At 47.9% G+C, this 26,789-nt stretch overlaps 1 protein-coding gene across 9 annotated transcripts; it reads right to left on the bottom strand.

The window, feature by feature from the left end:
• Positions 1–232: 232 nt before the first annotated feature.
• Positions 233–26,789, bottom strand: Hmgxb4 (HMG-box containing 4). Of its 9 annotated transcripts, none has more exons than XR_002394910.2 (11): positions 26,384–26,472; positions 21,576–21,724; positions 21,061–21,145; positions 19,351–20,321; positions 8,501–8,582; positions 7,032–7,096; positions 6,076–6,181; positions 5,459–5,628; positions 2,822–2,944; positions 2,282–2,430; positions 233–1,901 (listed from the first exon to the last, which is right to left on the bottom strand). XR_002394910.2 is itself a non-coding variant. In XM_013072254.3 (11 exons), the coding sequence occupies exons 2-11, from the start codon at positions 22,363–22,365 to the stop codon at positions 2,325–2,327; spliced, it is 1,827 nt and encodes a 608-aa protein (XP_012927708.1). In that variant the 5' UTR covers positions 22,366–22,430; positions 26,565–26,789; the 3' UTR covers positions 233–2,324. The 9 variants fall into 9 exon arrangements, 8 of the variants coding, with proteins under 8 accessions (XP_012927708.1, XP_021113987.1, XP_087048909.1 ...); XM_013072254.3 differs by lacking the exon at positions 26,384–26,472 and adding exons at positions 22,335–22,430; positions 26,565–26,789 and having other exon boundaries at positions 233–2,369; XM_021258328.2 differs by having other exon boundaries at positions 2,282–2,369.

Genomic DNA, 26,789 nt, shown 5'->3' with positions numbered 1-26,789 from the left:
AGATGCACTGGCTTTGGAATTTGTAAAAGTCAAGAGCCTTTACCATGTAAAAGTCCATAGAAACAGCAAGATGCATGTTAGGAAATGGCTGAAATTAGTCATTGCACCTCCACTTCAGATTCTTTAGAGAAAATTGTGGTAGGGACAGAATGTGAAAACCAGCTGTTTTATAATTTCACAGCAACTATGATCAGCATGATTCGGTAAAAGACAGCTGAGACTAGACTACAAATATTAAAAATGTGATTTTTAATATAAGTACAAAATTTTATTTCTTTATACAATCATAATGGCATTTGGGTCAAACCACTGGAATTTAAAAAACAAAATAAAACAATGATATAAAAACTGCAAGAAGGTCTGAATCCAAAGTTTTTCCTCTATTAAGTACCAAATAACACAAGAGACAGATTACCATACAAATGTGTACAAATCTTAAATACAAATATAGTAGGGCTGGGTTTCAAAGGAAAAGCAAAAACAAAAACCAAAAAAATCAGGTTCTCCTTAGGATCTCCTGAACACGTTCCTGCTGCCTTGACCCACTGAGCGTACACACATGCACGACTGCCCCCTTGGGTGGACAGTCACACGTGTGCCATGGGTGGGTCAGAGGCACCTGGCAGCGAGACACAGAAGCACGCCCCGTGAACATGTTACTGGATGAGACGAAGCTGTAGGCCCGACTCCTGTGGCACTGCTGCTGCCCTGTCACGCATCACACAGGAAGCTTCCCTGGGGACCGATGAGGTTCTGACACAGGCAAGCTAACATTTCTGTTCTCCTAATGTTCAGATAGGATTTCAGTTCCCAACGTTCCTGTTTCCTTGATTAAACTGCAAAACTGCTCTGAGCTGAGGGTTCAGTGGCCAGAGGGCCTTTGAGGAGCACAGCTCAGTGACAACACTGGCTAGGGCAGGGAGGAGCCGTGCAGCATGCTGCTGGCTGCACTGTCCCCAGAGCCTCACAGTGCCCAGGCAGGGAATCACCACATTTAAAACCATCTACTGTCTTCTTTCCACCCGAGACAGATCTGGCTTTTTGGAAATAAGGGCAGCGGGGAAATGGTAATATTTTTTTTATTTCACTTTTTTGACATTATTGAAGGCTTTGAAGTTCTTTCTAAAGAATTAGATCCCCAATATAATGATTCCTTTTTGATACGAGACCTTAAAGTATATATGATTTCGCATTTTCAGAACAGACCAGAGGAAGGAAGGAAGGGAGAAGTGACCAATCTGTATCTTCCACACGCTGCTGCTGGTGGAGGCTTTTGTTATTAAATTATATATACAGAAATTTACACCATAAATTAAAAATCTAAGGAATTTAGAGTTAAATACACATAATTAAAATACACATTCACACACACATATAAATAAACCTACATGAGAATCAAGTCTTTTTTGCAATTCACTCACATGTGGAATGGAATGCAGAGCGCTTTATCTGCCCACAGGGGAACCAATAAGGTGAACTCAAGAACCACATGGGGCAACATTTGTCTTCCATAACCACCAGGAACCTAAGCAGCAGAATCTGTGGGACTTGGTGGTCAATCTAGCACCGCCAGTGAGAGACAGCAGCTCTCTTTACAGATGAATACCATGGGTCAGCTTGGAACACCAGCAGCTCCAGCTGAGGCCCTGACAGCTCCATCCTCAGGGATCTATCACTGCCAGGAATCACTAACTGCTTAGCCTCTCCCGAGCCTGCCAGTGGTATCACTGATTGCAGTAAGTTTTGAGATGTGGACACCTCTGTCGTAGGGCATGGGACGACCCCTCCTCAGTCCACCGAAGCTATCTCGATAGCTACAGCGGGCATGACACTGTCACTTCCCACTGAGGTCACTTCTGGTCAGCTGGCATCTCCCATCATCTTTCTTATTACATTTCTGACTATAAGACAGGTAAGGCAAATGGTCAGTGATGGGTCTGGAGGTACAACTGATTTGGAAAAAAAAATCACACTTTCGCTGTCTATAAGGAGGTGCTGCTCGGCACCCGGAACAAGCCCCCAGCCCCAAGTGACACTGATTTCTAAGGCAGATTGATCCACCACAAGAGAATACAGAATCCCAAGCCCCTATTCCTGCCAAAGTTTCCTTTGGCTACACCTTTGCCATTTCATAAAATTACTAAAGCAAAGTAGTTACAGTCCTATGTATATACTGTACATTTTATATATATATACACACATATAATATATAGATATAGAAGTTTCAAACCCACACCCTGAGGCCAATGCAGGGGTCTGCAACAGTGATATATACACAAACCAGCAAAGAGGCCGGGTGGGTTCCGTCCCAGGGTTCTTGGCTGTCACAGTCCAGGCATGATGTAAGCAACGTTGTCTAGGGTGTTTGACTGCAAAACAAGACGGAGTTCAATTGAAGAGTGTTTTCCCATGGTTCTGAGACACGTTTCTCTGTTTAGGGGGCAGACAAGGAAGGATAAGTGGAATTAAAGCAGACAGAGCGTGGAGGGATGGGGTGAGAATGGAGACAGCATCTGGTGGTCCGTCATGCTAGGGTGTATTCTACTGATGTCTTCCCTTAATCCTAGTAAAAATGAAGCAGAAACTGTCTTTGTGTGTAGAAGAGCACACAGGAAACACAGGAAGTACTGTACCTCAAGGGCTAGGTTCCTTGTCCCCAAAGTGCTATTCTGGGAAGCGGCATCCTTTCTGGTCTCCCTGCCAGCACAGCCTTTGCTAGTGCAGCATCACACTCCACACGACAGGGCGTCTCAGGAGCTTGCCCCTGACTGTGCCTGTTCCCAAGGAGCCTGCCCCACATCCAAGGGAAACAGGAACTCACCAAGACCTGCTTGGGACAGCCATTCAGCTCAGGTAGCTGTGTGGTCAGACACGCCAGGGGCCCAAGAGCACAGATGATAGAATCCAGAAGCACAGACAAACTGCCAGATACAGCCACCATGCCCTGAAAGGAAAGGAGACTGTCACTTACACCATGCAGCTGATGTGCTCTCTCTCCCTTTTCTTGCTGACTTCATGTGGCTTTCAGAAACTCTGGGCCCTTCTGTCTGTAGAACGAAACTTACACAGACATAGGAGGATCTAGTTTGACTACTCTGAAAGTTGCTTAACGGGGAAACTTTTACAGTACGTTTCCAGGTCTCCTCTCTGTACTCACAATCCATTGTATCTTCTGTTTCCAGGGAATCACTTAACCAGAAGAGCGAACAGAGTGGAACATGCTCTGCAGAGCTGCCGGGAAGATCTGTGAGCTCATGTACGCAAAATTTACATTTTACATTTACATTGAGCCTGAATTTACATTCCTTCTGCCTCAGCCTCCCAGAGCACTGGGATTACAGTGGTATGTGCCACAACCCCTGGCCACAGATTTACTGAAATAAAATTGTAACATAAATAACAGTCCAAGTGGTACATGCAAAGTGCTGAGTGTGAGGATATAGGCCAGTAATTGAACTCCGGGGAACAGTGGGCTCCAACATAAATGGGGAATGACTGCCAATGACCTGGGGTTTCTTTTGGGGGTAAATATAGTTTTGGAATTAGGTAGTGATGAGCCCAGTGCTCTAAACCCAGTAAGTTCTGCACTGTAAAAGGGTGAGCTCTACGGTATGTAAATCATAATCAGCAAGACTTAAAAATTAAGTGGACTAGAGAATCTATAAAGTTCTTTCTCTTTTATGATCATAGCAGTGGTCCCTTATCTGTGGTTTCCCTTTCTATGTTTCAGTTACCCATAGTCTATCTTGGTAAAAAAAATATTAAATGCAAAATTCCAGAAATAAACAATCCTGTTTTAAACTGCATGCTCTTCTGAACAGTATGATGAGATCACTCTGTCCAACCCTATCCAGTGGGGACCCGAGTCCCTCCTCGTTCAGTGCATCCGTGGGTTTAGTCCCTCAGCCTGTCATGGCGACGCTGTGCTTGTACAATGGGGCCTGGTACTGCCTATGGCTGTGGGCACCCCTGGAGGTCTGAGTGCGTCCCCCTCTTTGAAAGGGGGCTGGTGTTGCATGTGTAACTCTCTCATAGGAACTCTTCACTGGAACTGGCTTGTTTTTGGCAGTGTTCTTCCCTATTGGGGACCTGGAATCGAACTCAGGGCCTCGTTTGCCAGGCAGGTGCCATGCCATTGAGCTACATCCCTGGCCTCAGAACTGGGTTGTTTCGATAACTAGATAAACTTTCTGCCTTTCCAGGTAGATTGTAAGTTTCCTGCTGATAGGCATATTGTATATTCAGATTTTTATTCCCCAAGTTCTTAAAATAACAGCTCAGTATGAAACACTTGTTAAACGAAATGGAAATACTTGGAATATGGAAGGTATTTACAACAAAATATTTCATTTCTAACTTTTTAGGAAACATAAGAATGATTAATAAGGGTCACAGGCTATTTTATTCTGGAAATACTTTAAATCATTCGGACGGGAGTCTACACGAGGTTCCAGTTCTTTTATGCCAGTGGAAGAAATTAACCGAAGAACTGAGACACAGCTTTACCTCTTGTGGTCTCTGGCATTTCACATGAAGCAAGTGATTAGCTCTGTCCCTGAGCTGTTTCTTCGCTCACTGTCTTATCAGGGCTAAGAGGCGAACTGCTGTGCTGCTGCGCTTGTGAAGGGCAATGCAGTTGGAAGCTGAGTGCAGGAGCACAGCGGAGCGCAGCAGCTGTACAGGCTCAGTGATTCTGAAAGCAGAGTTTAGAACAAGAGCTCCCGCAGGCACAGAGCACTGGATGCTCCAGTGCGCTGCAGTGAGGAGCTCAGAACCTCGACTTCCTCAGCTACTCTTATTCTCAGGGACACAGGAACTCTCAATGTCCTGGTCCAATCCAATCTCTATATTTAAAGCTTTGCCGCAAATGTGCTGAAAAATCCAAACCATCTTAGAAGTGCAAGTAACCAAAACTGCTCTGGGATTTCCACTCACCTCATCCATTGCTTTGTTGTTGTTTTAGAGACAGGGTCTCGATACGTAGTTCAAGTTGGTCTTGAACTTGTGGCAATCCTCCTCCCTCAGCCTCCCAAGTGCTGAGATTACAGGCATGTGCCACCACACCTGGCTTTCTGTTGCATTTTTGTTTTTGAGGCAGGGTCTCCCTTTGTAGTTCAGGCTGGCCCTGAACTATATAGCCCAGGCAGGCCTCAAACTCTCAGCGATCCTCCTGCCTCAGCCTCCTGAGTGCTGGGATTACAGGCATGTACCATCTCCATTACATTTTTAAAGAATAAAAATCAGTTACAGGGAATTCTAACTTCTCTTTGCAACAGAATGGTATTAGTGTAAACTTTAAGAACCAAGAGGTAGATTCCTGTTTCTAGATGTGTTCATCGCCATGATGTCTTCACTGTCCCCTGCGTATCTGGCATATCAGCACGGAGCAACTGCTCAGTGAATGTAGGTGGAAGGAGTGGGTGGACCCCAGAGCCATGCTGCTGAGAGCTGTGCTCACCTCTGTCTCCTGCAGGCGGTGTCCGATGAGGCTCAGGGACTCCCCCAGCAGCTGAAGGTGTGCAGCTACGTCAATGGGCTCTGTCTCAGGAGCTCTGGATGGTGATGTCGGTAACAACACGGTGGTGGGTGGGGATTTCTTTTGGGGCAACAGGACTCCTGTAGAAGGAGCTGGGAAGAACAGAGGGGTGGGGGAGAAGTGAAATTTGCCTTCAGCCTTCAGTACCACAGAAATGCTGCTGCTGACCTTCCCTTCTTATGAAGTATACCAGGCACTTGCAAAACTATGGGCTCTTTCTGCATGACCTGTGAGCTAGAAATAGTCTGACATTTTTAAAGAGTTGTAGGAAAAGACAGATGAGTCTGTGACAGAATGCATACGGCACACAGGCCTATAATATTACCTTCTCGGTCTTTATAAAGTTTGCTGACCTTCGATTTATTTACATATTCTAAATCTGAGCATCATTTTTTGCTGCCTATAATATTCAGTAATAATATGTGGGTACTGAGGTCTGCTTCTAGTATAAGCTGTTTTCCCAATTTCTCAGCAAACCAGGAAACTTCACAGAGCTTCAGAGGCAGGCAGCATGTGCAGGAAGAGCAGGCGGTTGCTACCTTTGACTTTCACAGAGCCTTCTGAGGCAGACACTTTTCTCTTCACAGTTGTAGCTTCTGCTTTGTTCTGTTTGTGCTGCAGATACTGGGCTTTCTGCTTCCAAATCTGCAATCAGATCAGTGTGCAAATTAAAAGGGACAAAACAGGAACCAGGGATTTAGCTCAGTGGTTCCACTGCCTGCTTCGCAAGCACAAGGTCCTGAGTTTGATCCCCGGTACCAAAAAAAGAAAAAAGGACAAAACTTAAAATGGAAGGCAGTCATAGTAGAACAGGATGCAGGAGTGGAATGGGCAGACAGAGGCTGATGCTGACTTTCAGGCTGAGGTCCCTGAGTTGCCTTTGGCTTGTTGTTCCACTGATATTTAAGCCTGGAGAGTGAACATTCCTCAGTGCTAGTGGGCGACCTCAGCACTAACAGACCACGCTGTGGGTGAGACATAAGCCACAGTAAATGCCGAGTCACCATCCAGTCAGAAAAAGACTACATGATTCAGATATGAACCTGTCCTTTATGGGCTTCCTGGTTGTGGGGGCCACTATGTGGCTGTGGGTGAGGAGCAGGGTGACCCGGAGCCTGCTGAGCAAACCCTGTGGCTGACCGTGCAAGTGATCGTCCCCAGCCTTTGATCCGCTGACCCTCAGGGGTCTGCAGTGGAGGCTGTGACATCACGTCCTCCTTTAACACTTCATTCACTGCCCAAGTTAGGTTTTCTTTTGGCTCAATGTAAAGTGTTCGGAAAAATGAGCCAGTTACAGAAGACAGCCTCCCTATGCTAAACCCTCAGCTGGGTAACTCAACACCAGCACTGTTAACACCGCTGCTGCACCTCGGTCCACTGCGTGGTCATCTTCTTCACTATTTTCACTGCTGCATCGCTGGATGGTTTATAGGAGAATCACACACTTAAAGGGCAAAAAGCTATGAGAACTCTGGTTGTAGGAGAGTGCACTTACCAGCTTGTCCTTTTCTGGCAATTGCTTCCACACTTCAGCCAGTTTTTTACTGAGTTCCCCAAAATCTAGCATAAAAAAATAAAAATCAAAACAACACAGAACAGGCTTACTTTAACAAAACAGAAGATGGATGGGGTAGAACTTGGAAGAAGGCCTTTTCTTTTTTTCTCTTTTTGACAGAGTCTTGCTATGTAGTCAAGGCTGGCCTTGAACTTATGATCCCCTGCCTCAGCCACCCGAGTGCTGGGAATACAAGCATGCACCACCATGCCCGGTGGAAAAAGGCTTTTGAAGATCAGATTTGAAGGTTGCAAGATTCTCTCAGAAAACCAACCCAGACTCCTATCACTTTTATTCTGATTTTCTTCTATAGGAAAAAGATGTTTTGGAGGTCCTAAGACAGGTTCAGATGCTCACACAGTCTACTCCGGGGAGCAGAGTATTGCCTTATTCCTGAGGCATCTCTCTGGTGGCTTTTCATTTGACCTCATAATATAAGGCCTCCTACGTTAGGTTAAGGACAATATGCTACCTAGAATTTGATAAATGATATTAGGTTTTTTCTAGGTATGTGAAGAGTCAGAGCTAAAGAACTTTCCTATCATAATCAAGAAGCATCCCCCAGGATGTGTCATGTCAACCTTCCATCTGTATAGCATATATCTCCTCTCCTCCTTTCTTTCTGGTTTTCTGAGACAGGTTCTCGCTATGTAGTTCAGGCTGGCTTTGAGCTCACCATGTAGCCCAGGCCGGCTCCAAACTCACTGTGATCTTCTTGCCTCGGTCTCCCGAGGGCTACAATTGCAGGCATTCGCCACCACACCTGGCTGTCTGTGCTTTAGTGTTCTTAGGTGCACATCACAGCAGCCCCATGAAGGGGTAGAGCAAGTGTGTATGTAACAGGCAAGTGAGATAATACAGGTCAAGGGACTGTCTGAGCTCTGGGGTACAGTGTTTCCTCACCTCACCAGACAACACAGAGACAAACATGAACAGTGCAGTGCAGGGTTACTCTACACCTAAGGGCGGTCTATGAGAAAGATGGCAAAATCTTGGAACACACACACACACACACACACACACACACTTATATATGTACACTTTACAATATTTAATTTTTCACAGCTTCCCATTTTTTCAGTTTAACTTGTTCACAATGGGGCTAGTACCACCAGTGGTACATGCAAGACTGTCCCACAGGGCAGCCTGTGCCACTGATGGGACTGTCCTGTGCCGCGCCATGAGACTCATGCATGTGCCGCTGGCAGCTCACGCAGAGACATGTGTGGCAGGCTTGCCTCCTGTACCAGCAAGGTGAATGAAGGCTAATCTAAAGTGGTCTGCAGGTCAGAGGAGAGATGAGACCTGCATTCGAACAGGAAGAAGCTGTGCTCACTGAATCAGCTCAGGGCACTGTTTCAGAGGCGCAGATGGGGAGGAAAACAAGGGAAGCCCCGCCGAGCTCTTACCGATCCCTGGGTGGTCAGCCACGATGGTTGCACGGTACTCTTTACAGAACACCTGGTAGGCCGACACGTTCTTCTTTTTTGGCTAGTGCCACAGAGAACACAGAACAAGGCGAGACTTGATCAGAACCCAAGTTTAGCGATGCTGAACTTATGTTGACAAAACAGAAAGGAAACTTATACTTTTTCATTCACAAAAGATCACACAACTGAGACAGGATAATTTTTTAACCCATGATACTTATCTCTCAGAGGTAAGTATGGGTTTTGTTTAGCAGGTTATTGTTCGGTTTGTGGTTGCTGCAGCTACACGCTCATTATCTGTAAAGCCTGTATTCTGCCTCCAGACTCCCATGCTAAGGATTCTTTTAGAAGTAAGTGCATCTTTGAAAATCAGAACCACACCATTTCCTTATAAACTTTGGGGCCAGAAATCCAAGAGCGAGATCTATATCCTTTTTGTTTCTCTGGTACTGATTTCTAACCTTTTTTTGTACCAGGAATTGAACTCTATGATTTCTAATCTTAATTAAAATTTTTCCAGGCCAGGGATTTAGCTCAGTGGTTCCGCTGCCTGCCTTGCAAATGCAAGGTCCTTTGTTCCACCCCAGTACTGCCACCCCCCCAAAAAAATTCTAACCCTACTTTTATTACACTTGTAGTTTACCATTATTTTATTATCACATCTTCATGGCTCAAGGTAAGGAGAGCTAAGTGAAGGCCACTTTGACCTGCTGCTCTGTCGTGGCAGAAGCACATTTGTTCTTTGTTCATCACAGCAGCGGCAGAAGTAGTAGATGGGTTTTGAGAAACAAAATTACTTTTAAAGCCATTTCAGCAAAGAATATATAAAACAAGATTATATTACTATGTATTCTACTTCACAGCTCTCCATAGATAGAGGAAGAAAACCTAAGGATTCCTACCGGGAAGGGCAGTTAGATTATTTATCAGGCCACATCTTTGGTTTTGAGGCTGAGAAAAAGCAAACCCTAAGATATTTGTATTGTGACTTGCTGAAGGTCCCACAGTTTTCACACCAGCACAACCACAGCCCAGTTGCCCTGACTTGCAGGGCCATGCACTATGGACCAGAAAGAAAATGTGTTGCTTCCTCCAGAAAGACCTACTGTGTAAGAAATGGTTGCTGCGCTATTACCATGATTATTATTTGGTGATACTGGGGACTGAGTCCAGGGTCTTCACACTGCACCATACGCCCAGCCCTTTTATGGTTAATATTTGAGACAGGGTCTCGGCTAGGTCTCTAAGTTGCCCAGGCTGGGCTGGAACTTGGCACCCTCTTTCCTCAGCACCCCAGGGTGCTGGGATGACAGGTGTGCCCACCATGCCCCGTTTATAACCCTAATCTAATAAACTGAGGCGTTTTCTGTATGCGTTTTTGCAAACCCCCCACATTTCCCTTATGTGTAAGCATCAAAAGACGATGATCTGTCTTCCATCTCCTAAGATAGTCTCTGCTGGTCCTATAGTTACTATAATGACAAAACGCTTCACACTTTGAAACCAACTGGCAATTTTTATTTGCCTTAAGAGTCAGATTTTATGACCAAAACCCATCACAGAACACTGTGCTGACTCATAACTTCAGAGTTGCATCTTGCTTTGAACAAAGCTTGATCTGATACTTTACTTCCCTAATTTTCTTCTGTTAAAAAAACATGGCTCGCTACATAGCCCATGCTGGCCTCCAACTCTCCACCCCCTGCCTCAGCCTCCTGAGTGCAGAGGTTATAGGAGTGTGCTACCAGGTCCAGGTTCCTGCCTCAGTTCTGAACGTTTCCATAAAATAACTACCCTTCAGAAGAACAAACACTGATGACAAGAAAAAGCTTGTATGATGGCTTGGACTTTAATTCCAAAAGAAGTTCTGAAATCATTTTGAGGAAGGGAAATATTCTGTGTACCTTCCAAGGTAACTGCAGTGAATGAGCTGACACTCACTCGGGAAATTATGGCAGGTCTGTTAAAAATGTGACTTCAAAATTTTATGCTAATCTTTTAAAAATGGCTTACCCATATGCCCGAAATTAACTAGAGTACAAGATAAAAAAATAATTTGTGGAAATCTCTACATCGAAATCCTTCTCAACTGTAGAATCAACCTTACCATTAAATATTGAGAACATCAAGAATATGGAGCATGATCAAAAGACATGATGAATGTTTACATTTTAAAAAACATGACAATAAAAGACAAATTGCCATTGATCTCCTCAAACTATTTTATTATTCCCTCTTGCGTTTTTTTTGGAGACAGGGTCTAGCTATGTAGCCCAGGCTGGCCTTGAACTCACAGCAATCCTCCTGCCTCAGCCTCCTGAGTGCTGGGACCACAGGTGTGCGCCACCACACCTGCCTTGGTCATAAAATTTTAACATACAACACCAAAGGCATGATCCATGACAGAAAGGATTGATCAGCTCGACTTCATTAAAATAAAAGACTTCTGCTCTGGCAAAGACATGGTTAAGACAATGAAAAGAAAATGTGCAGACTGGGAGAAAGTATTTGCAGAAGACCTATCTGATAAAGGAGCATGATCCAAAATATACAAAGAACTCTTGAAATTCAACAGTAAGAAGACAAACATGGGGCCGGGGATTTAGCTCAGTGGTTCTGGCTCCTGCCTCCCAAGCGCAAGGACCCGAGTTTGATCCCCGGTACCAAAAAAAAAAAAGAAGACAAACATGATTAAATCCTGAGCGGAAGACGAAAGAGACCTCTCACCAAGGACAGACGCTGGACACACAGGAGAAGACACTCCATGCGTCCACGCCTCCAGGGCAAGGCCAAGTGAAGCCACAGGCACAGCACACCCTGACATGGCCAGAACCCAGAGCCCCGAGATGAGACTCTGCGCGCGCGCCGGAGCCAAGCACCAATCCTTCTCAACTGTAGAATCAACCTTACCATTAAATATTGAGAACATCAAGAATATGGAGCATGATCAAAAGACATGATGAATGTTTACATTTTAAAAAACATGACAGTAAAAGACAAATTGCCATTGATCTCCTCAAACTATTTTATTATTCCCTCTTGCGTTTTTTTTGGAGACAGGGTCTAGCTATGTAGCCCAGGCTGGCCTTGAACTCACAGCAATCCTCCTGCCTCAGCCTCCTGAGTGCTGGGACCACAGGTGTGCGCCACCACACCTGCCTTGGTCATAAAATTTTAACATACAACACCAAAGGCATGATCCATGACAGAAAGGATTGATCAGCTCGACTTCATTAAAATAAAAGACTTCTGCTCTGGCAAAGACATGGTTAAGACAATGAAAAGAAAATGTGCAGACTGGGAGAAAGTATTTGCAGAAGACCTATCTGATAAAGGAGCATGATCCAAAATATACAAAGAACTCTTGAAATTCAACAGTAAGAAGACAAACATGGGGCCGGGGATTTAGCTCAGTGGTTCTGGCTCCTGCCTCCCAAGCGCAAGGACCCGAGTTTGATCCCCGGTACCAAAAAAAAAAAAGAAGACAAACATGATTAAATCCTGAGCGGAAGACGAAAGAGACCTCTCACCAAGGACAGACGCTGGACACACAGGAGAAGACACTCCATGCGTCCACGCCTCCAGGGCAAGGCCAAGTGAAGCCACAGGCACAGCACACCCTGACATGGCCAGAACCCAGAGCCCCGAGATGAGACGCTGCGCGCGCGCCGGAGCCAAGCACCAAAGGAGGCAGATGTGGGCGGCAGAGGCCCACACCCCAGGACAGCTTCGGTTTCTTACAAACAAGTGGTGTTTTTATTACAGCCCCGAGGTGTACTCCTTGGTACTGACCCAAAGGAATGACAATGGAACTCAAAGATCCCTGCATGGGTGTCCACAGAGGCTTTCTCAATCACTGCCAAAGCCTGCAATTTCAGATGTGATAGAACCATGCTAAGCTCCAATTCAGGAGAAAACCAAACCCCAGGAGAGGTAAACAGCAGCCGCTGGGCTTGAACTTGAAGGGCAGTTTCCAGGGATCCCTCAGCTGGGGGCTGCGTCTGTCACCCACTCCACCCCGAAGTGGCACCCTGCAGTGAGTGACAGGGGATCACTGATACGTTTACTCCCCAAGAAGCTTCTGTGTGGATTCCTCAGTGCGCGCAGCCCACTACCAAGAGGGATTCTCATGTCTGTGGGTAACATAATTAAAAAATAAATCAGGGCTCCCGATACACCACGAGGACATCACCTCTCTCACGGTGTGGGGAGGACGGCTGCTGCGGCCACATCCTGCTGGCCTTCATGTGGCCCTTCCCCAGGGGTCCGCAAACCCACCCGCCGTGTGGACCTAAGGTGCAGCTCATACTGAAGAGTTCACAGGCAAACAAATGGTGACCATCTCTGGAGACTCCGAGCCACACACCGTGCCCTCAAGTCACAGCTGGAAGCAGACTGTGCCTTAATCACGTGGTCCTCTCTATTGTTAGCAGCAACCACCTGCAACACGCCTGCCCACTACATGTGACCCTGGATGAAATTCCAATGTTCCATGAGCTATGCCACAGTATCAACCCATTTCTAAAAGTAACTTTTTAGGTACATGTGGTGGTGCATGCCTGTAATTCCAGCACTGTGGAAGGCTGAGGCAGGAGGTTTGCAAATTGGAGCCCAGCCTGGGCAATTTAATGAGATTCTGTCTCCAAAAAAAAACAAGAAAAAAAGGAAAAAGTAAGTGAAAACAGAAGGAAAAAATGGAAACAAAGCTTTTGTACATAGGGAGGGGAGGGAGCTTGAGGCAGGGAATGGGATAAAATAAAATTTAATAAAAAAAAGAGGTGGGAATATAGCTCAGTATGAAGGCCCTGGATGCAATCCCTAGTACTAAAAAAACCAAAACAAAAGCAACTTAATGCTCTTTAAAATAAGAGTCTGATTTTTGGAGCACAGAACTTTGAGAATCTGATGAAAATCCTTCATCTTAACTAGTTTAAGATCCAATTTTAAAGGCTAGAATATCTGGTAGTAAAAGCACCACACAGCTTATGAATCGTAAAAAATAAAAACTGACTCAATATAGAAAGCAACCCCTCAGTCTCTAACGTACAAGCTGTCAGCATCACGCAGGAGACGCTGTTACATGAGCTCTGTCCAGGAAATGCCTGCAAACTTTCAGCAGCCTGAGGAATCTGAGGTGTGGAGCCCCATGCCCGAGGGCTGGACCCAGACTCTCCAAGCCACCTGACACTCTTCTGACCCAAATGACTGAAATCCCAAATCTGACCGGGCCAAAGCTCGCCTTAGCTAGCTTGAACTAAGTCTACAGAGCGCACGACACTCCTGCCGCCTCTCACCACAAAAGAGTTTGAGCAGAACAGCATGGAGCCCAACTCCCGCCGGACCCTGATGGGGGTGCACCCTGGAGCCCCTCCCTTGCTTCCATCCCCGGAGCAACTCCGTGCCACCCAGCAGTGACCTGAGACTCCAGGGACAAACCTGGGCCACACCAAGAACTTCACACGGAGTGACTGCAGCTTGACCTACCCACTCCTACTCGGTGCTCCACTCTTCCCTGGACAGCAGCCTCGAGCAACTCCTGCTGCTGGATGGCTATTTTTACCCTGCTGCTGGCTTCACTTTGGCTCGAAGACTTCTTGGGGTTCCTGAAAGTCCTGTGCTCTGATGTCCCCGCACCTTACTATTTTCTGCCTGCTCCTCTTTCTTGTGAGGCCCATGCCCGGCTCCCGACTCTCCTCAGCCCTTGGAGCCTACCACAGGTGACTGCTTTTCAGACTCTTGTGGACTCTGAGCTCATGAGACCAACCCTCCTTTACTCCTCTTTGTACTCTCAGCAGTGCGTAAGGGACTGCCACTGTTCTTTTTTTTTCTGGTACCGGGGATTAAACTCTGGGACCTTGTGCTTGCAAGGCAGGTGGCGGAACCACTGAGCTAAATCCCCGGCCCTGGCACTGTTCTTCTACAGGGAAAAATCTGCTGTGTGGGAAGGAGTCTGAGTATGCATGTACCTGACTCCACCTGTCCCACAGCACCCTTACATGATGGGGGGGGGGGTTCCTCACTTTAAAAGTAGACCACAGAGGGGTCACAAGGCTCCTCTTGCCCTCCATCAGTGACCACAGGGCTCTCCAAAGAGCAATGAGCTGAAGGAAACCCATCCTATAACATCTGCTTTTGCTCCTCACAGACCCTGCCTGTTTTCTATTCTTAACTATTTCCAAATATGTGCCTGCAGTCTCCTCCCCCAAAGGCGGTGGATACTGAGGAGCATTAGATACACAATTGCCTCCTTGCCGAGTCAATGTAACATGTGAAATGACAAAAAGTTCTGAAGAGGCGCCTTCCCATGTATTTACGCTTTTGGAACTCTAGGTGTAAGCAGCAGCAATTCTAACAGTGGCCAACACCTACTGAGCCTGCCCTGGGCTAAGCACATTACAGCTATAAGGAATTCAACAGAAACAGCCCCATTTTACACTTTAGCAAACAGAAACAAGGAAGCATCTTAAGGGAACAGAGCCAGGAAGAGGCAGGTTCGGGTTGGAACCCACGTGTACTGGACCTGAGGCCAAGCTTCCCACTGCTTGTCACTCTGCTTTAAGCCTCCCACTTATCTATAGGACAGACCTCGGGCCCTGAGACCGTGAACTAGTTTTGTTTGACGTAGAAACTGTTTTTAGCTTTGTCAAGACGCATTATGGCAGTAGGTAACCACGTGCCATGTGGTTACAGTGGGAGAGGACAGACCTGGGGTTAAGGAAATCTGTACTGAAATTCTGGCTCTGCATCTTCTCAGCGTTTTCTTCCATCACACAGGGGTATGGACAGCTACCGATCAAGCCTGAAAACCCAGCACAGAGCAGGCACTCCAGAGGTGGCTACTGATGCTCCTCACCATCTGTTGCTGTTACTCAGCCCCAGCTTTGCCTGAGAGACAGCCCATGTACCACCGCAAGTTAGTGGATGCACGCTAGAGCCTGCTGGTGCCAGGTACTTCTGCTGCTTGGCCCTGCCATCAGAGCACAGCTCTGAAGTGTGTGCAATGAGCTCTGACTGACCTAGCAAAACCAAGTTAGGTATATTTGTGACAAAAAGCATTCATTCCAAGGTGATGATCTTTAGTGGGAAGACACTGCCACATGATTTCTCTACCTTCCGTAGAAAGCAGGACTCAAAACATACAAACCACAATTATAAAACAAGCAAGGAAAAGCCCAAAAACCAGCCTGCAAGAGAACTCAACAGGGAACCACCTCTCTCCCAGTAGGAACCCCATCTCCCTACACAGGAGACCCTGCCATGCCCTCTCCCCTGGCCGACAGCTGAGGCTGCTGAGGTGGGTTCTGTCCTAGGCACCACAGCACCTGGCCTCAGCAGGGGTCCAGCGCCTCCAGGAACTGCCCTTCCCTCCCCTCCAAGTTTCTCCTCCAACAACGGCTCCAGCTCCGGCTCCCGCTCCGGTCCCCTAACACCAGTGTCCTACAACATTCTGCTCTGGCTCAATCTCCTCCTACCCATTCACGTACTTCACTTACTGCACCCCCTAGTTCCAACTGTTTGGCTGAATTCTGGGTCTCACATCTCCGTGGCTCTCTGGAACTTCCCACGGAGAGGATGATTTATCTATCTAACTGGTGCTCAGCATTGTGCCAATTCCCCAAACCTGCTTGTTTCCTGGTGCCTACGTGGGCTTTCACATGGTACCTGGTTTGATTTTTATCACAGCAGCCACTGAAAACTTGGCTCTGTGAAGATATGGTACTGGTGGAAGACACGCACCAGAGTTGTTGAAACTAGGAACTGCACCCAGCTAGCAGTTCACAAGGTAGCTGACAGGCGTCAAGATGGCTGTTTCCCTGGAAACTTTACCACATCCGAGTGCCTGAGGAGCTGACATGGCACCCAGCAGCCCTGAGCACTTCTATACTTTACCTCACCTGACCCTAGCAGCCCTCAGAGGGAAGCCTGCTACTATTCTTGAGCTCAGAATTGGACGGACACGTCACAGATCCTGTTTAGCGACACAACCCAGGGCTTGGACCAAGAGGTGGGGCTCCACAGCCCACACTTTCAACTGCTTAGCTGCTCCTGCTGTGTATACCTCTAAATTATCATCTTCTCCACAGCTGGCTGTTCTTCTCCCTCATCTTTTTTTCCTAACAGTTTTGCTCCTACAATCTAAGGTTGAAGGGCCTTCCAAGGCCTTCAGCATTTCCAGTCTCTGCTCATAGGGGCCTGAGGGAACATTCAGCCTGAGGCTTTTCTCTCTCCGCAGCCCTGTCCCTGACTCTTGGACAGGTCTTCATACTGCAAAGCCCATGAAAAGATACTTATTCAGGGCTTCATACGGAATTTTTATGCCCAGGTCAGGTTTAAAAAACATGGTAATTACACTAAAAATATTTGTTTGATAAACAAATTATTGGGCTTAGATTAAGACTATTTCAGATTTTTGGATAGCCACAAGCATTAATTTATATTAAGGTTTTCACAATAAACTAAAAGTCCTGGCAATATCGCCACAGGGAGTGAGAGACTCCTGACCTTGAGGAGATTGCTCTCTCCTGGTGTTCAGGGGCATCTTCTGAATTTACTGAAGTTTCTAGTTCCCCATGTCCTGCTAACTTTTCCCTCAGACTCTCCCTGGGATCCGCCTCTCCACTTCTGTTCTCAGGTTCTTACTGCTGACCTTTTGGGCCACCATGATCTCCTGCAGGGTCGGTCACAAGTCTAACCCACCTTGTACAGCTCTGTCATTTTATTTATTTTTTTTTTTTCAGTACTGGGGATGGAACTCAGGACCTTGTGTTTGCAAGGCAGGCGCAGTGCCACTGAGCTAAATCCCCGGCCCCTCCATCATTTTAAGTTATCTTTTGTATCAGATCCAAACTTCGCTCATAAACCACAAAGTACCCACTGCCAAGGGCATTCAAGATTCTCTACAATCTGTTCCCAACTTATCTTTCCAATATTATGTTTTCATCCTTTGGTTCATTCATTCTACATAAATTTACACAACGGTCACCAAGGACTCTGAGGAGTTGAGAGCACATTAAAGTGACCTACACAGTCCCTCCCGTTGAGGTTTCAGACAGGGGTAATGGTGTGTGCAGAAGACAGCTCCAATACAAGGAAGAAATGTGCCTCAGGAAAGGCAGCAGGGCTCGGGGAAGATTAGAAGCCACACTGAGAAGGGGCTGGGGTATCAGGGGAGGGGGTGTCAGATCAGGTCTGGAAGGCACAACTTCGGCGTGTGAGCACAAACAGAGACACTCAATTTTCCATCCTAGCTCCAACTGTTCTACTGAGTTCTGGGTCTTCTATGTGCAAAAGAACAGCAGCAAGACTTCAAGAAAGCAGCTTGATGCCCACTGGGCACAGAGAGCAGACTGACGCAAGGTCAAGCAGAAATGGCAGGGTGGGGCTGAACCAGGCCATCATGAATGTGTGGCCGGGACCCGGGCCCTCGTGTCTGTTCACTCACCCAGTAAGTAGGGAGATCTACCAGAGAGCTGGACACAAGGCCGGAGCTGTGACCTTTCTGTGCTCTTCTCTGCCTCCACTTGGCTCAGAAGGCCTTGTCTCCACTTCTCGCTCCCTGAGGAGCCCGCACACATCCACGGCTCCCTCCCCACATTACCAGACACCTGTGTGGGGGGATGGCACAGGCCTGCAATCCCAGCACTCTGGGAGGTGGAGGCAGGAAGATCTTGCAAGCTCAAGCCCAGTCTGGAATCCATCCCCAGTACCTACCCCCACCTGTCCTCCCCAGGTACTCTGTACAGGGGAAAATTAACGTGCACCTCACAGACAGAAATTATATCCCCATTGCCAAATTCTTAATATACCTGGTTATCCCCTTCTTAGCTTTTCTTCAGATTTTACTGGATATTTCATTTTTCAAAAATATAAACAAAGGAAGGGAATGGTTGTTTTCAGGTGGGAAAACTCATTGTTTTCTTTCTACTGTTTTGCGTTTACAGGTTTCTTTTTTGGGGGGTACTGGGGATCGAACTCAGGACCTTGCACTTGTGAGTCAGGCAAGGCACCACTGAGCTAAACCCAGGCCCTTACAGATTTCTTTTTATTTTTTTTTGCACATTTGGTAATTTATCTTAGAATAAGATTTCCTTGCTTTTTTATACATTACGAATTTATAAATTTCTATAAAAGTAAGCTACTACTTTGATAACAGGGACAAAACGTCTATCAGTGTTTTTAAAGAGGGAATCTTTAATGACACAGCCATCAGACCCTGAAATAAAACTGTTAGAAACCTCAGTTGTGCGGAAAAAAATCAGAGCCAGTTGACTTTCCTTAATCCCACCTCCAGGGGACAGTGGGCCTCCAAAGCCAGAGCTCTGTCCTGTTCATTTCTGTCCCTCCGGGCAGCACCTAGAGCAGCAGGCGCTCAGGTGCTGGAAGAACATGTCTGGCACCAAGACAACCCCTAGTGGCCGACACCAGCCCTCGGGAAGCTGTTGGCCTCTTCTGAGGCCCCGACGGGTCAGAACGCTACTGATTCTGAAGACCTGTTTTTCCAAAATGAATTCCTAAGACATCTTTGCACACCTTTCAACTGCCCTGGCAGACAGCACTGCTGAGGGAAGAAACGGATCGGTTCCTTCTGTGAATTCTAAGAACCAGCCACAGAAGCTTTTTCCTCAGCTTATGACTGGCACAGTGGGGAATCACTGTTGAAAGAGCCGTAAATAACTGAGGCTGCTCTTATTTCTGACCACAAAGTAGTGGCCACGGGCAGCGCTTCCTCATTCCAGCAGGTCCCAGCCCTGAGAGCCCCTGTGTGCCCCCGACTCAGGAAGACCACTTTCATCTCTTAGCAACCTCACCCCCTTCAAAAAACATTTTACCTTTTCTCCCCTCTCTCTCTCTCTGTCCTTCTCCTCTTTTCTCTTCTTCTTCTCTCCATGCCCATCTGTCTGGAGGCTGAGAGGTGGAGGGGCAGAAGCAGCAGCAGCCCCAGGGTAGGGCATGCTGGGAGGGGGACCCGGCGTCACCGTGATGTCTCCCACAGCAGCAGCAGGCAGCCCCGAGCTTCTCCTGGACTTGGAGTGCCTCTTCTCTTTATGCTTCTCCTTGTCTTTCTTTTTCTTGCTCTTCTTTGACTTCTTTTTCTTCTTGATTTCCCGGTAAGAATCGTCTATCACCAACTCGCCTGCCTCCAGCTCCCCACCGGAGGATGAGTCTGACTCCACTAGAATTGGTTCGAGCCCTGAAAGGTCAAGGTTATCCCCCTGGGGTTCTGGGAAGCGGGCAGCATCTGACCTGTCACAGCCTTCAGGGCCAGGAGAGGAGCACGGGTCTGAGGATGACTTGTGCTTCTTCCGGGCCGTTTTCAGAAAGCTCTGTAACTCACGTCCTAGGAGGAAAGCACCGTGCTCATCCCGAGCCGACTTCCTAGAAGACTTTTTCACAGCGGCTTGTTGAGAAGGGTACTGGAGAGAATCCTCCTCGACGGGGCTGCTGCCCTTCTCCTTTGGTGCCAGAATCAGTTTCATCTTCAAGCCATCAGGCTCACGCAGGGTCAGGGTCTCCGTGTTCGCGTAGAGTGGCTTCATTCTCTTGGATGTGTGGGAGCTGCCATCCTCCAGAGGGAGCTCCCCGCTGCCTTTCCTCCTGTGGTGCTCCCGCCTACTCTCCGAGTGGCTCGAGTGGCCCCCGTGTCCGGAGGAGCCAGAGGACTTCTCCCCTGCCTTTCTGGGGGGATGGGCACCTGCTGCCAGTGGGGAAGTGATCGCTTTCAACAGGTCCATAGCTGTGTCGGCAGCCTGCGAGCTGGACCTTTTCTTTTTCTTTTGTGCCGATTCCAGAGAAGAAATATCTAGAAATAATCAAGAGAAGGGCTTGTCAGGAAGACAGGAGCAGTTTCTCCCAAGTGTCCCTCCTCACCAGAGACACCCAGCTAATTCGAGGAAGAGGCCGACAAGTGATCGAGGGAGCCCCTTCGGTTCCTGACGCTTGGCGGTGGTGCCCATGTGCTGCCTGCTTTGGCAAATTCTGCCTTAGCCCCTGGAGACCGCTCTTGCCACTAAAGTCGTCTCTCTTCACTGATTCTTCACAAGCAACCAGAGAGCACCCAGAAGAGCAGGCCACAGCTGTGGGTCAGGGGGGTTATGGATTAGAGCAGGTCGCGGATGGGCCTCATCGCGGACAGACTCATCCCGTACAAGGGTACTCTCAGCAGTGCAGGCCAGCACAGTAAGAACACTGGCTCTGCGAGGGGCTGTGCCCTGAGAAACAGCCCAGATGCAGGCTGCAGGGCCCAGGACTACACTGGCAAAGGGACGCTGGAGAGCAATGGCACAGAGAAGTGGATGATTGGGGGGAGAAGGAACCTGGTACCTGTGTATCACAAATGAAGACTGTTCTTCTATGCTGAAGCCTCCACAATACCAGCCCTCCACCTCTCCTCCTTCACACTGGTTTATCGGCACTCAGAACAAGAACCACTGTCCTGTTAAATAGGCCACTGAGTCAGCAACATCTGGATCCCTTTCCCCTACCCCGACTCCAAGAACCAGCGATGCGTTCGTCCCACCTACTGGCCTCCCCAGCCTTACCTCCATAGTGGGAGTCATCAGGGGAGCGCTTCCTCTTCTTCCTGTGCACGTCCGTCCCCAAGAAGCACAGCTCAGTATCCTGCAACTGCAGAGGACAAGGACGGACAATGAGAGGACAGTCTGGGTAGGAATGCTGCTCAGCCTGGCCCTGGGTTCCAGCTCCAGTACAAGAAAAGGGAAGAAATAGGATAGGGGGAAAAAAAAAAGAAGTACGATAAGGCAAATGCAGTTTAGAACCATTGTGGTGCTTGGATGGTTTCTGACTTTGAAAAACAAAGTTAAGCACAGGAAATGATAAATGTGGCTGTGAGCACCATTTATTTCCTTTTTTTAATTTCTTTTTTTTTTTTTTGGTACCGGAGATAGAACTCGGAACCTTGTGCTTGCGAGGCAGGTGGCAGAACCACTGAGCTACATCCCCGGGCCCTTTTTTAAAATTTCTAGACACTTCTACCTTCACATTTTGGAAATATGGTAAGTTTAAAACTTTCCTAATTCAAATGTTTAGAACTTACCTTCAACTTCTTCTTGGAAGAATTCCTGACCTGAGCAGCGATCTCTTCCTCTTCCCTTAAGAAATCTTTGTAAGAGCGCCTCTTTTCTCGTTGGCTTCGGCCAGCTGCAAGTCCTAGATCCTCGAAGCCGTGATCACCATCAAAGCAATCTGAGGAACACAAGTTCATTTGGGAAAGGAAATGAGAAAGGTAAGCGGCAACCAAGAGCCCCCGTATTTCCAGATTAAAATGATCTTTCACTCAGTCCACTGAGACACTGGGCTAGATCCAGAGGGACCAGAGTACTTCTTGACGACCTGGCTGCAAACAGAAGAGTCAAACCTGCAGAACCATGCTTCCGTGCTATGAAAGGCCCAGTGTGCATCCTCAGACATGGCTCTCAGTTGTGCTCTGGTGGGTGGACACAGACTCGCAGAGTTTTGTAAAGCAGAAAAGAGCAAGGATTCCTGCGCTGCGCTCGCTGCTCTGTGGCACAGAGTCCACACGTGGCTCCTACCCCAGCCTCCTGCACAGGGAGCTGGCAAGGGTGAGTGCTGCAGGGGTTTGCCCTGAGACACTGAGAGGCTCCTGCTGGAACCCTGTCCTGGTTTTCGTTTCCACAGGCCCAGCGTGGGATGATGTGGAGGCTGAGCATCAGCACAGTGCCCTGGACTGGCACGTGGAGTCCAGGCTGTCGTGCCCAGTGCTGGTCTCATTCCACGGCGGCAAGGCCTGAGGAGGACACCCGCTTTGAAAGGCTTCTCAGGTTAAGGGTCATACCTTCTTTCTTCTCGGAGTCGTCATGAGCCATGGCGGTGCTGCAGGGCCTTTGAGCATGTGTCACTGTCCAGGCTCCTTCCGTCTACAGGACCAGGTCTGAGAAACAAAGAAGGAAAACCCTCCTGTAATGTGAAATCACGTGGAGGCAACCTTCCAGAAGAAAGTGTGCAGCGATCCAGGGGCTGACCGGAAGGGCAGCAGGAAATAATGGGTGTCTTGTTGCCTCCTGTTTGTAAACATACTGAGATTCAAACTGTAGGAAGTATGCTACACTTAATTAGATATGACTCACAAATTATGGTTGTCATTTGGTGATGCACAGAACTTTCTTCCAAAATGAGAAATGCCAATAGGACTGACAGCACAGAGACAAGGTAAAGCTGACATAAAACCAGAGGGTCAGGTTCAGCTGTGGTGACAGGACGCAGATAGAGGAAGACAGACTACAGTGGACACCGATGACCACAAAGCCCTGCCCATGGGTCGGGACCGGTCGGCCAGGAAACCAGTTGTATTACAACTTAGGAACAAGGATAGTGGAGGAGTATTAAAGAACTTTTTTTTTGTTGGGCAGTATGATAAAAGTAGGAAAGCTTCTTAGAGCTGCTGGCCATGTGACAGCTTTCAACACTCACAAGCCTTTCTTAAAGGCCACTCGTCCACTGGTGATGAAATGTGTATGACTTTAAGATCTTCACTACTTAGAATTACTGTAATTTAAATGCTGTAAATATTGTATTAAATTCTGAAGTTTCTTTTGTGGTGTTCAAGTTTAGATGTTCATCCTGACTCTGAAGAGGACAATCTTATACACCACATGGTATAGTAAAGTTCTTTAAATATTCTAAGGATAAGCAGCAAACCCTGAAGGAAGTCTCTGCAGGAAATTTAAATTATACATTAAATATCCTGAAAATGTGTTCACCAGCTAGCTAAAGGCTTAAAAAGTTGATCTGACTGGTCATTTACTTAACTTTTATTTTATCTTCAGCATTGTAAGTTGAATGTAGCAATACCAAAGGACACTTCAATGACACATTACTAATACCTTCAGGGAGGTGAGGGTAATACTGAAGTACTGTGTGTAATTTTTGTGAGAGGAAAGATGAATTCAGTTAACAAAGGCAACGCTTCATAGTAACCATTAAAAAACCAGAAAGCCTTATTTGAGGTCAGATAAAATACAATGCACAAGTAGGTCTAAGCTGAAAACAGAAAAGAAAAAAAAGAAGTGTTACCAAGAATGATCATAGAAAATACACCAAAAAGCTTTTCTCCCTTCCCTCAAAGGTGAAATGAAGAATAGACTTTTGCTCAAGGTTAGGGAAGCCAGTGTGAAGTTAAAACTAAATTAAGTGGATCATTTTAAAGACAAACTGGAAAAGGGTCTTTTCATGGGAAACGGAGGGGACCTAAGGTCAGGCCTCATGTAAAACTGCAGAGATAAGACACACAGTGTGGCTGGTTTTCCATGTTCCGTACTTAAATACTGAACTTTCTCAAATGGGGACCACTGTCCTCCCTTCCCACCCAAGGGGCGCCGTCTCCAAAAAGCACAGAGGCGGTCATGGGGAATCACAGCTACTCATGGGGGCACTGAAATACTGAGTTTATTAGAAAAATATACAGATCATATTAGTTTTCACATGCTGATAATGCCAAGAACTGTTATAGCTTGAGACTCCAGCTAAATGCTTTTCACGTCAAATGAATCTTGGCAAAGAATGAGAAATAATGGCAAAACCTTATTCAAAAATCCTTATTCAGTGCCATAAAGATAGCTATTAATCTATGGTCAACAACAAAATGCACTTTAAAAATGTAAGCAAAGGCAGGTCCAGGACTTATGAGCAGGCCCTCCCCTGGTGACATCAACACCAACAATGGGAGCTGAGCAACCTATTAAGAGGAGCTACGCACCTCCACAGCATCTTACAATGATGGTGCCCTGCCGAGCACAAAAGGCGCACTGGCTGGTAGCCGACAGCCTGAAAAACTAGCAGACCTAAAAAGCTATGAAAAGGAGAAAATTCGGGTCTGTGCCTCAGGGGTAAGCCAACACTGAAAGCGTCCTAGTGCTGGCTTTATGCATTAGGATTACCCACTGCTGTTCAAATCTCACCACAGTGAAGAGCATTTTACAGATTACAGGATAAATACCACAGGAGAAAAAGAGCAGGGCCTCAACACAAGTCCAACTCACTGAAAAACTGGGGCAGCCGAGACTGGAAGCCCCCAGGGACCGTATCACTCACAGCCCAGGCAGACTGAGGGGACCTCAATTTCCAGGTTCTTTAAAATCAGGGCATGACTGAAGCTCAGTGGTTAACTGTGACTCATAAGAAAGATGAGACCAGATAAAGAAGCCTCAAGCCGACAGTGTGAAAGGGAGGCAGAGTTCAGGCAGCGTTTGTACAAGAGGAACCCTGATCTTCCTTCTAGCTCCTGAATATTACCCATGGTAGCAGATTGTGAGGGTTAATGACATGAAAAATTAGGTTCGATCTTCATGTTAGAAAACATAATTACAGCAAATGTAAGAGGTGTTAAAACCCATTCTCCTTAATTCTGTAATTTTGGAGTTTACAAAATTCAATGTTGTGAACTCCAGGAAGCAGGCATAATTTTATGATTGTGTTTGTCTCGGTGTGCTAAGTGACAACATATATAAAAGTTCATTATTAAATAGTTTAGGGAGAAAGCACACCATTATAAAAATATATACTCGGGAAATGCGTGAATTATCAGTTGGCTCTTCTGGGACTTTTCTTCAGGATTTGAAAAAGGGGAGGCAGAGGTGGTCATCCAGTTGGGGATCAAAATATTATTACGTTCAGGCATCAACTTTCAGGATGACCAAAATTTTCATGGAAAAAGTGAAAATCATCAGATGTTTGGCTGTTTTGAAAATTCAAAAAGTAAAATACTAAACATGTAGCAGAAGGTGTATTTTTTTTGAGGTACTCCACACCAGGCATGTATGTATCATCATCTTGGGATATGAAAATTGAAAAAGAGGAAACAAAAATAAGACCCTTCAATGGGCAGGAAGTGAAATTAGTGCAAGATTCAGGCTCAGTCCAAGCCAGTTTTCCTTTTCTTCCAACACTCCGTTCAGGGACGCAAGCTGTCAGAGCAGTAAACGAAGGCGTACATCTCAATACTTTGTTGCTGCTTCTAGACAGGCACAATGGGGTCTTCTCATCTTCATCCACATTCCTGTGGAAGGACCAGCACCAGGATACAGATCTTCATGCAGAGCCCTGGCCCCTGTGCAGACTGCCGACGAGACACACTGTGATGCATGGTGTGCAATCAACAGGCTTCCTGTGGGATTCAGGCTTTGCTATTCTGCTGGGAGGGAATATAGCCAGCCGCGAGCTCGGCCGTCAGAGACGGAGCCGGAGCCGTAGGTTTCTTCGCTTGTGTGGCGTAGATAAAATCGAGTGAATCTACAAGTAGCAGCCGTGAAGGACACCAGTCCTGTGTGGAGGAGGCTCCCGCAGAAAAGCGGGCTCAGTGGGGCGCAGGGAACGCGCGACACCAGGCTATGGGTGCCAGCGCCGCGGGATGCGGTCTCGGGGTCCCCACGGCAGACAAAGGGGTTCGCGTGGCGACGCTAAGGCACCAGATCGTACACAAGGCTAGCAACGAGGAAGGAGGAGCAGCGCCGACCGCAATCCGGGGCCGGGTCCCCGCGCCCCGCCCCAGCCCCGCGCCCTGGACCCCGACCCGCTCAGCCCCTCCCTGGTCCCCGCGTCCGTCTCCGTGTCCCGGCCCCCGCCCCGGCCTCGCATCCGCGCCCCCCCGAGGGCGGGGCGATCCCCGGACCCGGGTCTGCTCCCCGCTGCCTTCCCGCCTTCCCGGTTTGAACGCTGTCCGCCCCGGCCCCGGCCCGGCCCGGCCCCGTCCCCGCCGGCGCCGCCGCCACGCCAGCCCTCGGCTCGGGCCCAAGCAGGCCAGCTGGCCTCGGGCGCCCCGGGCGGTGCTGCGGCCCCGGGGGGAGGGGGGAGGGGGGCGGTGCCGTCGGGGTCGGACCGGGCCGCTACCTTCACTCGGCTGGCTCGGGTCCCGCCGCGCCGCCGCTGCCCGCCGCCATCTTGGAAAGGGAGCGCGCGCCGCTGGACGCCCAGTCGAGCACCGAGCGCCGCCAGCGAGTGAGCGACGAGAGAGCACCGAGCGCATCGAGCTCTGCAGTGGCGAGCTCTGGCGAGCCTGCGCTGCACTGACCTCGCGAAGCTGGAAGCTTGGACGACTCAGCGAGGTCGGGTTGTCGCATCTGGCAGGGGAAGGCTCCAGAGGCGGACTTGCTCAGCAGGGCACAGGTAGCTGGAGGAGAGGTAGCACACTGCTCCAGTGTTCTGATTCATAACGCCTGCTTTCCCCACGCCAATGCGATTCTGTCACTGCGCGCAGCGCCTCTCCTGTGTGAGACTCAGAGCCGCGCAGACCCAC

The sequence above is a fragment of the Heterocephalus glaber genome, unplaced genomic scaffold (assembly GCF_053883595.1).
Source record: "Heterocephalus glaber isolate CG9 unplaced genomic scaffold, H.glaber_assembly_v1.0 deba00001572, whole genome shotgun sequence".
In the NCBI taxonomy this organism is placed as follows: domain Eukaryota; kingdom Metazoa; phylum Chordata; class Mammalia; order Rodentia; family Bathyergidae; genus Heterocephalus; species Heterocephalus glaber.
The sequence above is the reverse complement of the archived record's forward strand: the minus strand, read 5'-3'. Positions and strand labels throughout refer to the sequence as shown.